This window comes from Notechis scutatus, chromosome Z (genome assembly GCF_049901735.1).
Source record: "Notechis scutatus isolate UNSWTSFEM ecotype Mainland chromosome Z, rNotScu1.2, whole genome shotgun sequence".
Lineage (NCBI taxonomy): Eukaryota > Metazoa > Chordata > Lepidosauria > Squamata > Elapidae > Notechis > Notechis scutatus.
Genome location: NC_142025.1, coordinates 45,822,302 through 45,834,559, shown reverse-complemented (window position 1 = coordinate 45,834,559; position 12,258 = coordinate 45,822,302). Strand labels below are relative to the sequence as shown.

The window sequence follows — 12,258 nt, the reverse complement described above, 5'->3', positions numbered from 1 at the left end:
GTAAGACCACGAAAATTTTGTTACAAAGAATGCTTGTCAGACAGCCAGGGACTCCGGAGCTGGGCTTTGTGAAGTGGGGCAATTGTGTGAGATTAAATTGCGAAGGTGTGTAGAGAGGTGTGGGGAATTTGGAAGACCGCCTTCACCTAAGTCTTCTAAAATCAGCTGTAGGAGACGCGAGGTGCCAGAGTTCTGTGGTGAACTAAATCTATAACCTTGAAGGCAGGCGGGAAGCGAGAAGGCGTGTCTAAAGGCGGGGGGGAATTACCGAGAAAAATGTGTGCCAGGGCACCTTCAAAGGTTGGATGGGCTTGCGAGGGTGGATGTGTGGGAGTAGATATGGGAGTAGGTTATCTGTGCAGGGAGTAGATTATTTGTTCAACACAACAAACAAAGGGGGGAAAAATAAAAAGAGAGAGTTTTTTTTTGAGGCGGTGAAATAAAACGCTATACCTTATTGGCTGAAAAAATCCGGAATACTCGTTCGTAGCACTTTGAGAAGGGGCAAAAAACGGAAGAGGGAAGAGGGATGAAGTAGCATGCGAGAGAAGGGAAAATAAAATAGGTACCTGAGGGAAAACGAGACTGGACTTGGGCTTTTGGGGGGAGGGGGAGAAAAACCGCTCCAGAAGAAGATAGGTGTATGGAGAAGGGAGAGTTTGGTTCTGTCAAAGTAGCTCGAATCCCTCTCGCGTGAAAAGGTTGTGATTCAGTCGGAAAAGAAAGGATCGGAGATATTGGACCAGGTAAAGGACTTGGGGAAGGGAGACGTAGTGCTGAGTTGCGCCAGAAGAGAAGGGGATCTGCGCCGGGGCTGGAGAAGTCGCACGCACCTGGTAATCCGCGGCCGGATGCCAAAGCGGGAAAATCCGCTCTAACGGAAAAGGAGTGAAGGTGGAAGGGCTGAGGTGACGCTCGGGGTTGATGGTTTCAGCTGCCAGTTATCAGCCCAACTTTTATAATACCACTTTGGACCGCCTTTCTAGCATTTCTGAGGTGTCTTAACACTGAGGTGCCCAGGAAGACGTGGGAGGTGGAGGAAGAATGCTCGGCCGAGGTCGGTGTTGTGGGAGAGGCTAGGTGAGGGCAAGAGCAAACAGTAGGTCTGGGGGCAAAGGAGAGGCTCTGGGGAAAGGCGCTGAAGTAATGCCACACATACTGGCTGCTAAAATGGTGGGCAACCTTTTTCAATGTGTGTGTCTATGTATGTGCATGTGGCGCGCGAGCCAGTGTCTGTATGTGAGTGTGTGTGGAGTGTGTGTGTGCGCGCGCGCGCCGCGAAGGGGAGGCAGGCTGTAGGAGAAAGGATCAGAGCAGCTTCAGTAGCAGAGGCTCGGGGTGGAGAGACTGAAGCCAAAGGTCTGTCAGTTTATTACGCCTTTAAAAGAAGGGGGGTGGAGGTAGATTTTTGTATGAAAGGACAGATTTAACGGAGAACGAGAGAGGAAAAAGGGCAAACGGAGATCCCTGCGTGCCCTTGTTAAGCGAGAAAGGGGTTGATCGCGCGAGGTGACAGGGCGTGTAAAATCGGTAGAGAGGAATGAGTGTGTGTAGCGCGGGGTAGGTGTGCAAGCTGGAAGGCGGGGGGAGAGGAAAGGAATAAGGCATTGTACGCGCGTGAGTGCGCGAGGCGGGGGGAGAGAGGAAGAGCGGGAGGAGGTGGAACAGAGGCAGCCGCGTGAGTGCCGCGGAAAAAAGGAGGACTAGCGAAGTATGTGCGCGCGCGCGTGTCTGGAGGGGAGGCGGAAGAGCAGGCGGAGGGCAGGGAGAGGGGGAGGGGAGGGCGGCGCACAAGCGGGGGAGGAGGCGTCCGAGTCGCGGGATTGGGTCACAGGGAGGCTGACGGCTCCGACTACACCGACACTAATTCCCAGGCCACCCTTAAGGAATGAGGAGTCCCACGTGACGCTGGCGGGGCGGGCGAACTCTGAGCCATTTTGGTTACGGTGTCAGTTTCCACTGTGCCCCTTCAGTGCTTCGCTCCCTCCACCACCACCACCACTCGCGGTTCTCCACTGCCTCCACCTCCCCGCCTGCTCCTTCCGCAGCAACAACTCTGATATTATTCAAATATTTTCATATTATCATTATTGTTATTTTTACAAAGAGCGAAGTGGAGAGAGAAAGAGCTCTCTGGAAGGCAGGAGAGGGAAAACACAAGACCGGGGCGGAGGAGGCGGGGGGGGAACCGATAGACGGAGCCGGGAGGAGGGCTAGGAAGCCGGAGAGACAATGGGCTGGTGGTGGAGGAGGAAGAGTGGCAGTCCAGACGGGCCGGAAATATTTTAAGAGCCCAGCGCTGGAGCTACGCGTTTTAAGGAAGGCGAGAGCAGCCAGCCAGGAGTAGGGAGGGTGAGCGAGCGAGGTGGGGGGTGGAAAAAGAAGAGAGAAAAGAGAAAAGGAGACGCGCAAAGGAAGAGGAGGGGAAAGGCAAGCAGACTCGGAGTGAGGCCGAAGGAGAACCGCCCGGCTGTTTGGGGAACTAAAAGGAGCTCGGCGCGGCGGCGGCGACGGTAACAGCGACGGCGGCAGCAATACGCTGATTGCAACTGACAGCGCCTGCAGTTCGTTTCAAGATGGCCGCTTGGCTCACATTCATTTTCTGCTGAACGACTTTTAACTTTCATTGTCTTTTCCCGGCAGCTTTGGTCGCCCCCCGGCAGCGTCCTTCCGCGGGTAGGTGTGCAGGGGCGCGCTTTCTAGCCGAGGTCGGAGGGCGATGGGGACTCCGCGGAGAGTTTTGGGGAGAGGGGGGGCGGTTTGAAAGGCTGCGAGCGGGAGCTTCGGTGTCCCCGTGTTCTCCGTATGGGAAAAGCGCTGACAGTCTCGGCTCCAGCCACACGCACACGCACACGGTTCGCTCCTCGCGCGCGCGCCCAGAGCAGCGGCGGTAGCAACCCGGGCGCTTGGTTTCATTCCGCCACCAACGCTTGCAAATTTTCGTTCCCTTTCCATCGGAGATAGGTCGTAGAGCCCTCCTGGATGCACGGCCCTGAAGGAGGATGTTTGTATTTTCGGTTGCGACTAGCCATCCAAGTCCAGCGCTCTTTGTTTATCGGCAGATTTCGATCGAAGAGCGACACTTCGTGCAATCTTGAGCTGCCTAGGTCACGGGATGGCGATCGCTTATGAAATAAACGGGTCGGCGGGGGGTTCAAAAGCCACCTAGCGCTCCCATTTTATAGGGATGAGTTCCGCAGGGGGTTGCGATCTTGCTGGAGGGTTCGCTGAGCCGTTGGAGATCTCCGGAGAAATGTTATTAACTTAAGTTCGACCAACACTTGTGTGGCGTAAGATGGCTTGGTAAGATGGCGGTTCTCTTTTAGCGTGCCCTTTCGCATATGTGCTTAAAATGCTGAAGTTTCTCCCGAGCTTTGGAAGAGAGGACAGGAGGTTGGAAATCTAGCTTCAATGAGAGGTTAACGCGCGTTTGATTCTTGGAGTTCTTATATCCAGATTGAACATGGGGTGGAATTGAGGGAGCTGAGTTAATAGAACTTGCAAAGCAATCCTACTGCAGCTTTCTATTATTTAACCAGGATTTCGCCTCTCCCTCACACATCTTACCCTTCCAAGTTGAATAAGGGAAGGTTAACTGAAACATCTTGTTAGCCCAGATGTGATGGTTTTCGTCCTGGCTCTAAAGGTGCCTGGGTGGGAAACTTGTTTTGTGTAAAATCTCGTGGCCTTGACAAAGTAGATACTGCTACAACTCAGCTTATTTTGTTGTTTTAATACCTGGTGGGAAATAACTCAAGGGCACTTAATCCAATCTTCTCTCCCTGCAATTAACCTTTCTCTCCAAATGGAAAGTTAACTATGTGATCCACAGCCTTCCTCACTGTCCTTTTGAGTTTTTGTTAGCCTCCCACTATTCAATACTTGTTAGTTTCAAATGATCTTTCTTGGAAGTCCAAAAATATAACTTCAAGGTGTAGGGAAAGAGTGATTTGTGAAGCTGGGTATTTCTCTGCTCTGGTCTCTGGTAAATTAGAGCTCATCTTTTAATATATATAGTTAGTTGGTGCTGAGCCTTCCCACTCAATGTATCAGCATTTACCTAGCCAGAAAGGAACTGGCTCCTGCCTTTGAGGAAACTAGCTGGAGAGGTCCATTCCCTGGATGAAAGGGTTTAGCTGGAGAGAATATGGGTTATAGTAAACATACCTATTTCTTTCTTGGCTGGGACTCTTCAGTGGGACATTCATGCTTCAGGGATTACCTTTAAAACGGCACCTAATGACAATTCAAGGCAAAGTGGACCAGATTATACATCTGCCCCTGCAAGCCTCCTTATTTTAGGCAGCTTTGATGAATTGACATCTCAAGAGCCTAGAGCCTAATTTCTAAAACATCCATCCACCCAACTATCCATAGTTTTCTAGGTTGACATAACACATGTAAGGCTGCTGGTAACCTTACATAGTTTTAGATAACAAGTTTTATCTCTCTCTGTTTTCCTGGTGGAATTCATGGAGGAGGGGGGGGCTGAAAATAAAATACAATATTAAAAGGCATTGTGTCTTGGATACAGAAAGGTATACCATTACTACAATGAGGTGGGGGACTTCAGGGAAAGAACACTAGGGAATAAAAGCCCCCTACTCCACCCCAAAGTTAGTACTTTGGGTAATGGGATGCCTGTTTTGTTTATGAGTGTATATAAATTAGTGCATGGGAGTTGCTGGCATCTTTCACTGATGCGTAGCTTTGATTCAGGAATGTTGGTTTAAGAATTCAGTTGATACCTCCAACGAGATCATGGAGGAGGGAGCTAAGTAGGTAATAAATAATAAGCTTTGAGTAACAAAGCTTCACGCTTGATTTCAGTTTTCTTCTACTTAGGCAGAGGCTCTGTTTCCCTGAAATGAAACATGTGTTTGTATCTTCTGACTAATTGAGTTGCCTTCTTCTGTGCCTCACTGCTTGGGGGAAAAAATTTAAGTCTATTGAATTGGTGGACCCTTTCTAATCTACCTTTTGGTTAAAGTATCTGTATTTACTGCATCTTGATTTGAACAGATAGATGTGTTTTATCATGATAGTAGTGGTGGTAGTGGTAAAAAGGACTTCAATTATCTGCTAAAATGTTGGGTGGAGAAGTATGCCCTTTATTCATATCCTGAAAAATGCTCTGGAACCAGAAGGAGAGGCCAGGCATGGGGGCTCCTGTTTTCCTTGCCAGTTCTCAGGCCCAGGTTATCGAATCTCTCCTTCCCCTTCTACTCCAAACTTGTATATCTTTTGCTCCCCCACCCCCCAAAAAGATAAAAATAGCAATTTCCTTCACGCAGTTGTGTCCTTTCTTCTCTGTTTTTCTTTCCCTTTTCTCCATCCGGGGAAGAGGTACATACAATGTGAAGTTTTGGCAGTTGGTTTTGTGGTGAACGATCCTAGTTGTACTCTCTATCCCTCTCCCACCTACCCTCGCAACTTTTGGAACATTGGTCATGAATTCGGGGCTCTTTCGGAAGCGTCGGAACATTTTGCCTCGATTGCTGAGTGTTCAGAGTAAAACAGGTAGATCCGCGGCTGCGGGAATGGAACCTGTTCTTTCGACTGACCCTAACCTCCCCACTTCCTTTACCTCCCATCGTGAAATTTTCCCTGCCGGGCGGTGGAGCAACATGCCCCTCCTGAGGATTTCCCCAAAGACTTGCTTTGCTCTCTTCACTTTCCGGCTGCAGCCCGAGAGCCGCGGTACATTTGCACCATCCTAGGATCTGCGACCCTGCAAGATTGGACGCCAGAGCAGGATGTCCACGAGAGCCCGGAGATGGGTGTGCTAGGACTCTCTTGAATCCCAGTCGGGTCAATGGCAAAGGCTGGCGCTCCTCTAAAGTCTCTTACCAACCCGAAAGGGGACAATATTTAACTCTGTGCCTTGGCGATCCAAGAGGCGATAAAGTGATGTCGCGGAGCCGGGAGGCGAAGAAGGGAAGGAAGCAACGGCCACTTTCTTGCCCGTGGCCGACGTGGATGGAGGCCCCGAGAGAAACCGAAAGCCCCTGGAGGGAGCCTCTTGCTTTCGGTCTGGCATCGACCCCAGAGCTGACTCGGGCCGCCCTCGAGGCCTCCTACTACCAGCCCCGCTTTTGGCGTCCTCGCTTTCTTTCCTGCGACGCGTCTGCCCGCCCAACTGGACTGCTCGGGGAGGAATTTTGGCCCCGCCAACAACACCCGGCCAGGATCCTTCCCCCGGCCTCATCCCTGGCCACGATCCCGGCTCTTTTCTACAGCGGTACCCGCGGCCCGTCCTTCTTCTCCCTATTCCCTGCTTGATCCCTACCCCAGGGGCAGCAGTTGTTGCCCCAGAAGGGACTGGGATTTCTTCCGCGCCGGGCCTCCAAACCCCTGCGCCCCCTCCCGTTCCTCTCCACGCCACCTCTTCCCAGCCTGGCGCCTCCCCGCCCCCTCTCCCCTGGTGCGCTCCGGGTGGTGGCAGGATGCCAAGTGTAAGTGTAAGTTGCTATAGCAACCCCCTCGCTAGAATGGTTCCGAAGGCGGCTCGGTCCCGAGTTTCTTGGGTTGGCGGCGGCTACGAGCTAACAGCCGTCCCCGTTCCTGGGGCTCGGGTTGATCTTATCCTGCCTGCTGCTACCCGCCTGCCAGCCCTTGTTCCGAGGTGCGGGCCCAAACCGCGCCAGCTGCCAGCCAGCCACCCCTCCTTTGCTTGCTTCTTCTTTCGCCGCCGCCGCCGCTTCAACCGCGGCCGCCACCCCCCCCCCTTCTCGCCGGAAATGCCCAGAGCAACGTCCGCGCTTCCACTAGGATCACTCTCCCGCCTCCCGCTTGTCCCGACCTCCCCTCCGCAATCCAGACCTGCGGTTTTCCGGTAGCGCTGTTGGGGGAGAGGAGGGGGAAAGCCCGTGGGAGTTGCCCCAAGGAGCCTCCTCCGCCCGTCCCAGGCAACTCCTCTTTTGAATGTCGCCGTGCAGGGCTGGGGGCAGGTGGTCAGTGGGACAGAGCGCTCTGGAAGGAGCCCCGCTCTACTGCCGCTTCTTTGCGCTCTTGGCTCGGCGGCTTCGCACCTCCTTTTTCTCGCCTGAATCCGATTGTTTGTCTTCCCCTAGAGGAGGCCACTTTTAAGCCGCGGGGAAGTGAGAGAACCGTGTTGGGCCGCGCCTCCGAAGTTCCCCCACGGTGTTTAAAGCGCTCCTCTTTGTTTGTACGCCTTTTAGAGTCTCCTCGGATTGAACCAAGATGCATCGCACCACCCGCATCAAAATTACGGAGCTCAACCCCCATCTCATGTGTGTGATTTGCGGAGGGTATTTCATCGATGCTACCACGATCATCGAGTGCCTGCACTCCTGTAAGTCCTGCTTGGTTGCTTCTAATCAGGGGCCTGCTGCCAACCAGCCCTCCTGTCCCTTGGGTCCTGGTGGAGCAAGGTTGGCTCTGCAGGACCAAATTCCTTCACTGACCATATGGCCCTTTCTTGCCGAAAAACAGCTAACTTTGTTTAGAGTCTGGGTTAGAAATAATAGCTGAAAACCATGCCTTGATTCTGCTTTGTAACCTTATTTCTTTACAATTCTATATATTTTTTCCTCTTGCAGTTTGTAAGACTTGTATTGTACATTACTTGGAGACCAGCAAGTATTGTCCAATTTGTGATGTCCAAGTTCACAAAACTAGGCCTCTTTTGAACATAAGGTAAGAAAAAAGACAACTAAATATTTTATGTCATAGTATATCTTTTCATATATTACATTTCTTTCAGTGCAACTTCCTTGCCAATGCAAATGCAAAGAGCAGTCCAGGAAACATAATTGTACTATTTCCATAAATATCAGTCTTGCATTTTAATTAGTCATTTTTCTTCTTTTTCTACATTAGAAGCCCATTTTTATTCCCTTTATCTTTCTTTTCTTTCTTACTTTGCCTCAATTGCAATTTGTTCTCATTGTCAGTGTGCATATTAATTTCCTGTATTTTTTTCAATATTGATCTTTATAAATAAAGTATAAAGTATTGATCAAGAAATGCAAAAGTTAAATTATTTAGATAAATCATTATTTAGTTGCATTTCATTGGCTTAAGGGTTACATCTTTTTATTAAATGCCTACATTTTTACAATGGTGACAGTCTAATCTGATATCTTTCTACCAAAGCAAAAAAAATACAGGTAGATTAATAGCATAGATCTAAAACTTATATAAAACAATTCAAATCTGGTTAAAGTTTTGGTTAAAAATTCTCAACCAAGCTGTTTTTGTTCTGGGAAGTTGTAAATATTAACATTGGACTTTATATTCCAGATCTGATAAAACTCTCCAGGACATTGTATACAAGTTAGTACCAGGTCTTTTCAAAAGTAAGTAAGCAATTGGACTGAACAGCCAATGCAGTAACAGAATGTGTAAACTGGAAGAGATGAATAACAAAAATATGTTTTCTCTCAGATGAAATGAAAAGAAGAAGAGATTTTTATGCTGCTCATCCATCTGCTGATGGTAAAAAAAAGATTCTGAGTTTATAATTTTATAAAGAATTACTTTCTAAGCAGAAGTTGAGATTGTAAAAATATTTTACCATTTTAGTGCTCATCCATAGCAAATAAATGTTTTATACATTCAAAATTGTTTAAATTTATTTACAGAAATAATTTTAGTAGTGACTATGATTTATGATTTATGACTGATGTTGTCTTTACTCTTTCTGATTTGAATTTTAAAATATAACTTACTGTGAACATTTCTGTGCAGCTGCCAATGGCTCAAATGAAGACAGAGGAGAAGTTGCAGATGAAGATAAAAGGATTATAGCAGATGATGAAATAATAAGCTTATCCATTGAGTTCTTTGACCAAAATAGGTAAGTTGTAAAAGCAGTGTCTTATCTTTATTAGTACATTCATATTTTTTTCTTTACTGCTATAATATATATCCTTTTTCTAGAGTTGAACGGAAAGGAAGCAAAGAGAAGGAGAAAGCCAAAGAGGAAGTAAGTAGATAGTTGGTTCCTTGACCTTTTTATTTCTTTTTCAGAAAATAAAACCATATTTGTTTTTACTAGAGTCGGTTATTCTGCAGAGTGAGCATGCCTTCTTACTAATTACAATCAAGGGCATTAAAAAGGCTGATAATATATTAGAAAACTTTCTCCTATTTTCCCCCCTTAGTTAGTGTAGGCATTTTTAAGAATAAAATTTGTATGAATTAAATTATAAAAGAAGAATCTGATAAGCATGCATTTTGCTTTTTCTTCATTGATTTTGGATCACCAGTGAGCATTTAGTTTTCATGCTGCTAGTTTAACCATGTTTCCATCTCTTTCTGTCTACTATATTGAAATGAACATTAGTATCAGATTTTGAATGTTGTCTCAACCAAATGCCCCTCCCAGGCCAACAACAAAAGATATTTACGCTGTCCTGCAGCAATGACTGTAATGCACTTAAGGAAGTTTCTCCGGAGCAAAATGGACATACCCAATGCTTTTCAGGTACTTTTGTCCTAGGGACATTGATGGGGAAGAACTGTCATAAAACAGTTTTAGCTAAAGCCATTATTTAAACTTTAATTCTGTTGAAAAGAATTCGCCTTTGGAATTAAACAGCAGCATTTTTAGATAAAAGACCTACAGGAATGGATTTTGGAGGGTTTCTCTCTGAATCATTATATTCTAAGCCCTTTGACAGAATGGCAGATATCTTCTCAACTGAATCGATGTATTTATTAATTTCAGATAAAATGTGTGATGTTTGATTAAGACAGTACAGCGTATGCCATATTGCAGTTGTATAATCTTTCACACTTCCCTGTCATGTTAAAGGAAGTATTATTTCATTTCTTTTATTAGATTGATGTCATGTATGAAGAAGAGCCTTTAAAGGACTACTACACACTAATGGATATAGCCTACATTTACACTTGGAGAAGGGTAAATATATAAGAGTCTTTCCAAGTCTTGGCCATGTTGAGTCACAGGGGAAACAAAAGTACACTCTTTCTAACAAGGGTTTCCTTTCTGATTTTCTTTGGCAGAACGGCCCCCTCCCTTTAAAGTACCGTGTGCGACAAACCTGCAAGAGAATGAAAATAGGTGGCCAGCAGAGGGATGGCTTGCACAACAGTGGGGACCTGGAAAGTGACTCTGGCAGTGAAAAAGCTGGCAGCCCCATGGGAGGTGCTCCTTCCACATCATCCTGCGTGTTGAGCCCCAGCACTCCGGTGCAATCTCCCCACCCCCAGTTCCCCCACATCTCTAGCACTATGAATGGAACCAGCAGCAGCCCAAGTGGTAACCACCATGGCTCCTTTACCAACAGAACCCGGAAAGCATCCATCAATGGTTGTTCTACAACTTCTTCTGGCTGACTGGCATAAATTTTCCTTTCTGACTCTGAAGACTGGGTGCCGAGGTTATTTTTTCTGCTCTGTGTCACTATCATATCACACCATTAAGCTTTATAGTTGCAAATTCCATGTCTGTCTATGCCTGGTGGTTAGCAAGAGAGGAATAAAGATTGGGAATTAAATGGGAGGACAAAAGTTGGACCTTTTTTATATTAAACAACCACCACAACAAACTCTTTCTTAAGAACTAGTAACATGGAAAAACAAAGGATAACAATCCAAATATTTGAAGAGGGTTTTTTTCTGGACTTCCCATTATTTTTCTGTTTCTTAATTTGGAATCTGAAAATTGATGCTTACCCACAAATGAAAGTTTTGTAAATCCAGATTAATTTCCTATATATCTTTTGGATTATGAACTATACTGGTTTGGGGAATCTCATTCTGAAATCCTTCTCCATCTCGGAATGCTTAAATGCCAGACTGAATATGCATAAAAAGATGCGTATATGTAGCCACACCACTGTGAATAACAATGTATTTGCTTTATTAGCCATTTTGATTTATAGTTTGCATCCACAACTTCTGTGCAGCAACACCGAAGGCATTGAAAGATCAGAAAACAACAGAAGTAAAAAGTGGTATAGAAGATATATTTTATCTTCAGATTTACACTTGTATAGCTAAAAGCGGGTACTGCCTTTTATTTTACTGGCTGGCTTAAAGAAAAAAGAAATTGTGAAAGAAAACAAAGATAAGCTCTTTTTGTAAGGTTTTGATGGCATAAATTTGTGGAAGAACGCCATATTAAGTGTATGACAAAATAGGAAGCAGTATTGTATGATATATTTATAACGAAAATAATGTGTTTCATGCAGTATCAGCCCTGACAGATGCTTTGTGGGACAGGTGTAGTGGTAGTCCTGCTAAAGCAGCCACCAGCTCTTTGCCATTGAAAGCAGGAGACTGAGTTTCCTTCTCAGCTAACTTGGAAGTAATCGACAATATCAAAAGTACTTCTTGGGCCTTGTCTGCTTCCCAGGAATTTTACATTTACCCAATGTAATTAATTGTCTCCAAAGCCAAGGAGGAGAGAGCAAATGAAGCATTGGACAAAATAGAGGGACATGGAAGCAACTTGATTTTATTATTGATTTTATTTCTTTTATAGGGGAAAGTATTGGAATATGTGGTTATTTTTCCCCAGAAACAAAAAGCACAGGAATGCATATAAGAAGCCATAAAATATGCAGGAATCTTTTTCATTCATTCTTTCTAAAGAAACCAGTTAATTCAGATAAAGGCTTTTTAACTAAATTTGTTTTAATATATATATATATCTATATGTATGTGTATGGTACAGTACTAACTTGGTTAAAGATTAACAGGTACAAATGAGTTGCCTGGAAGCCTTTCTACAAAATAGTTTTCTGAAGGTATCAGGTTTTTTTGAGGGGGGTGGGAAAGGAAGGCTTGAAATTGTCTCTTGAAACTCCAATATCTTTCAGTTTGTGCTTTGCTTTGGTTAAAAATATATATGTGGTATGTGCATTCATGTGCCCGTTCTTCACTCATCAGTTATACATTTGTAAGGGTGTTTATCCTATATGCCTATTGTTTCATGTTTGTACAGGGATATGGTAGCTACGTATTTTGTTGTGTCCAGTCTGCAAAAAAGAAAAAAAAAAGCACAATTCTATGCTTTGTCTTGCTTACATTCATTAAATCATTACTTTTACATATACCTGCTGATTTCTTGTGATGTAAACATTCAGATTCCTCTCTCTTTATTTGCTAAAAGAAATTGAGAACTTATGTAGATACAGTACACACGACTTAGAGGATGGCTCTGCTTTATTAAACTCAATTTATTCTTAATTAAAGATCATATTTATTTTTACAGAAGACCAAATGAAAGTAGCCCATGAGCCGAGGGTGATACATGAATTGTAT

The 12,258-nt window shown here is 45.4% G+C and overlaps 1 protein-coding gene across 21 annotated transcripts; it reads left to right on the top strand.

Annotated features, from left to right (window-relative positions):
• Positions 1–321: 321 nt before the first annotated feature.
• Positions 322–12,049, top strand: BMI1 (BMI1 proto-oncogene, polycomb ring finger). Of its 21 annotated transcripts, none has more exons than XM_087948308.1 (10): positions 322–746; positions 7,182–7,315; positions 7,563–7,659; positions 8,266–8,321; positions 8,410–8,460; positions 8,713–8,821; positions 8,905–8,950; positions 9,353–9,451; positions 9,809–9,889; positions 9,994–12,049. In XM_087948308.1, exons 2-10 carry the CDS (start codon positions 7,204–7,206, stop codon positions 10,324–10,326), a joined length of 984 nt encoding a protein of 327 aa, XP_087804434.1. In that variant the 5' UTR covers positions 322–746; positions 7,182–7,203; the 3' UTR covers positions 10,327–12,049. The 21 variants fall into 21 exon arrangements, with proteins under 21 accessions (XP_087804434.1, XP_026531495.1, XP_087804441.1 ...); XM_026675710.2 differs by having other exon boundaries at positions 423–565; positions 9,311–9,451; XM_087948307.1 differs by having other exon boundaries at positions 424–565.
• Positions 12,050–12,258: the final 209 nt, after the last annotated feature.

What these genes read in the sequence shown, in the direction of transcription:
- BMI1 (XM_026675710.2), top strand. Translation starts at nt 7,204, where the DNA reads ATGCATCGCACCACCCGCATCAAAATTACGGAGCTCAACCCCCATCTC. An exon ending in CATCGAGTGCCTGCACTCCT is followed by an intron (nt 7,316 to 7,562) that starts GTAAGTCCTGCT and finishes TTCCTCTTGCAG; the next exon opens with TTTGTAAGACTTGTATTGTA. An exon ending in AGTACCAGGTCTTTTCAAAA is followed by an intron (nt 8,322 to 8,409) that starts GTAAGTAAGCAA and finishes GTTTTCTCTCAG; the next exon opens with ATGAAATGAAAAGAAGAAGA.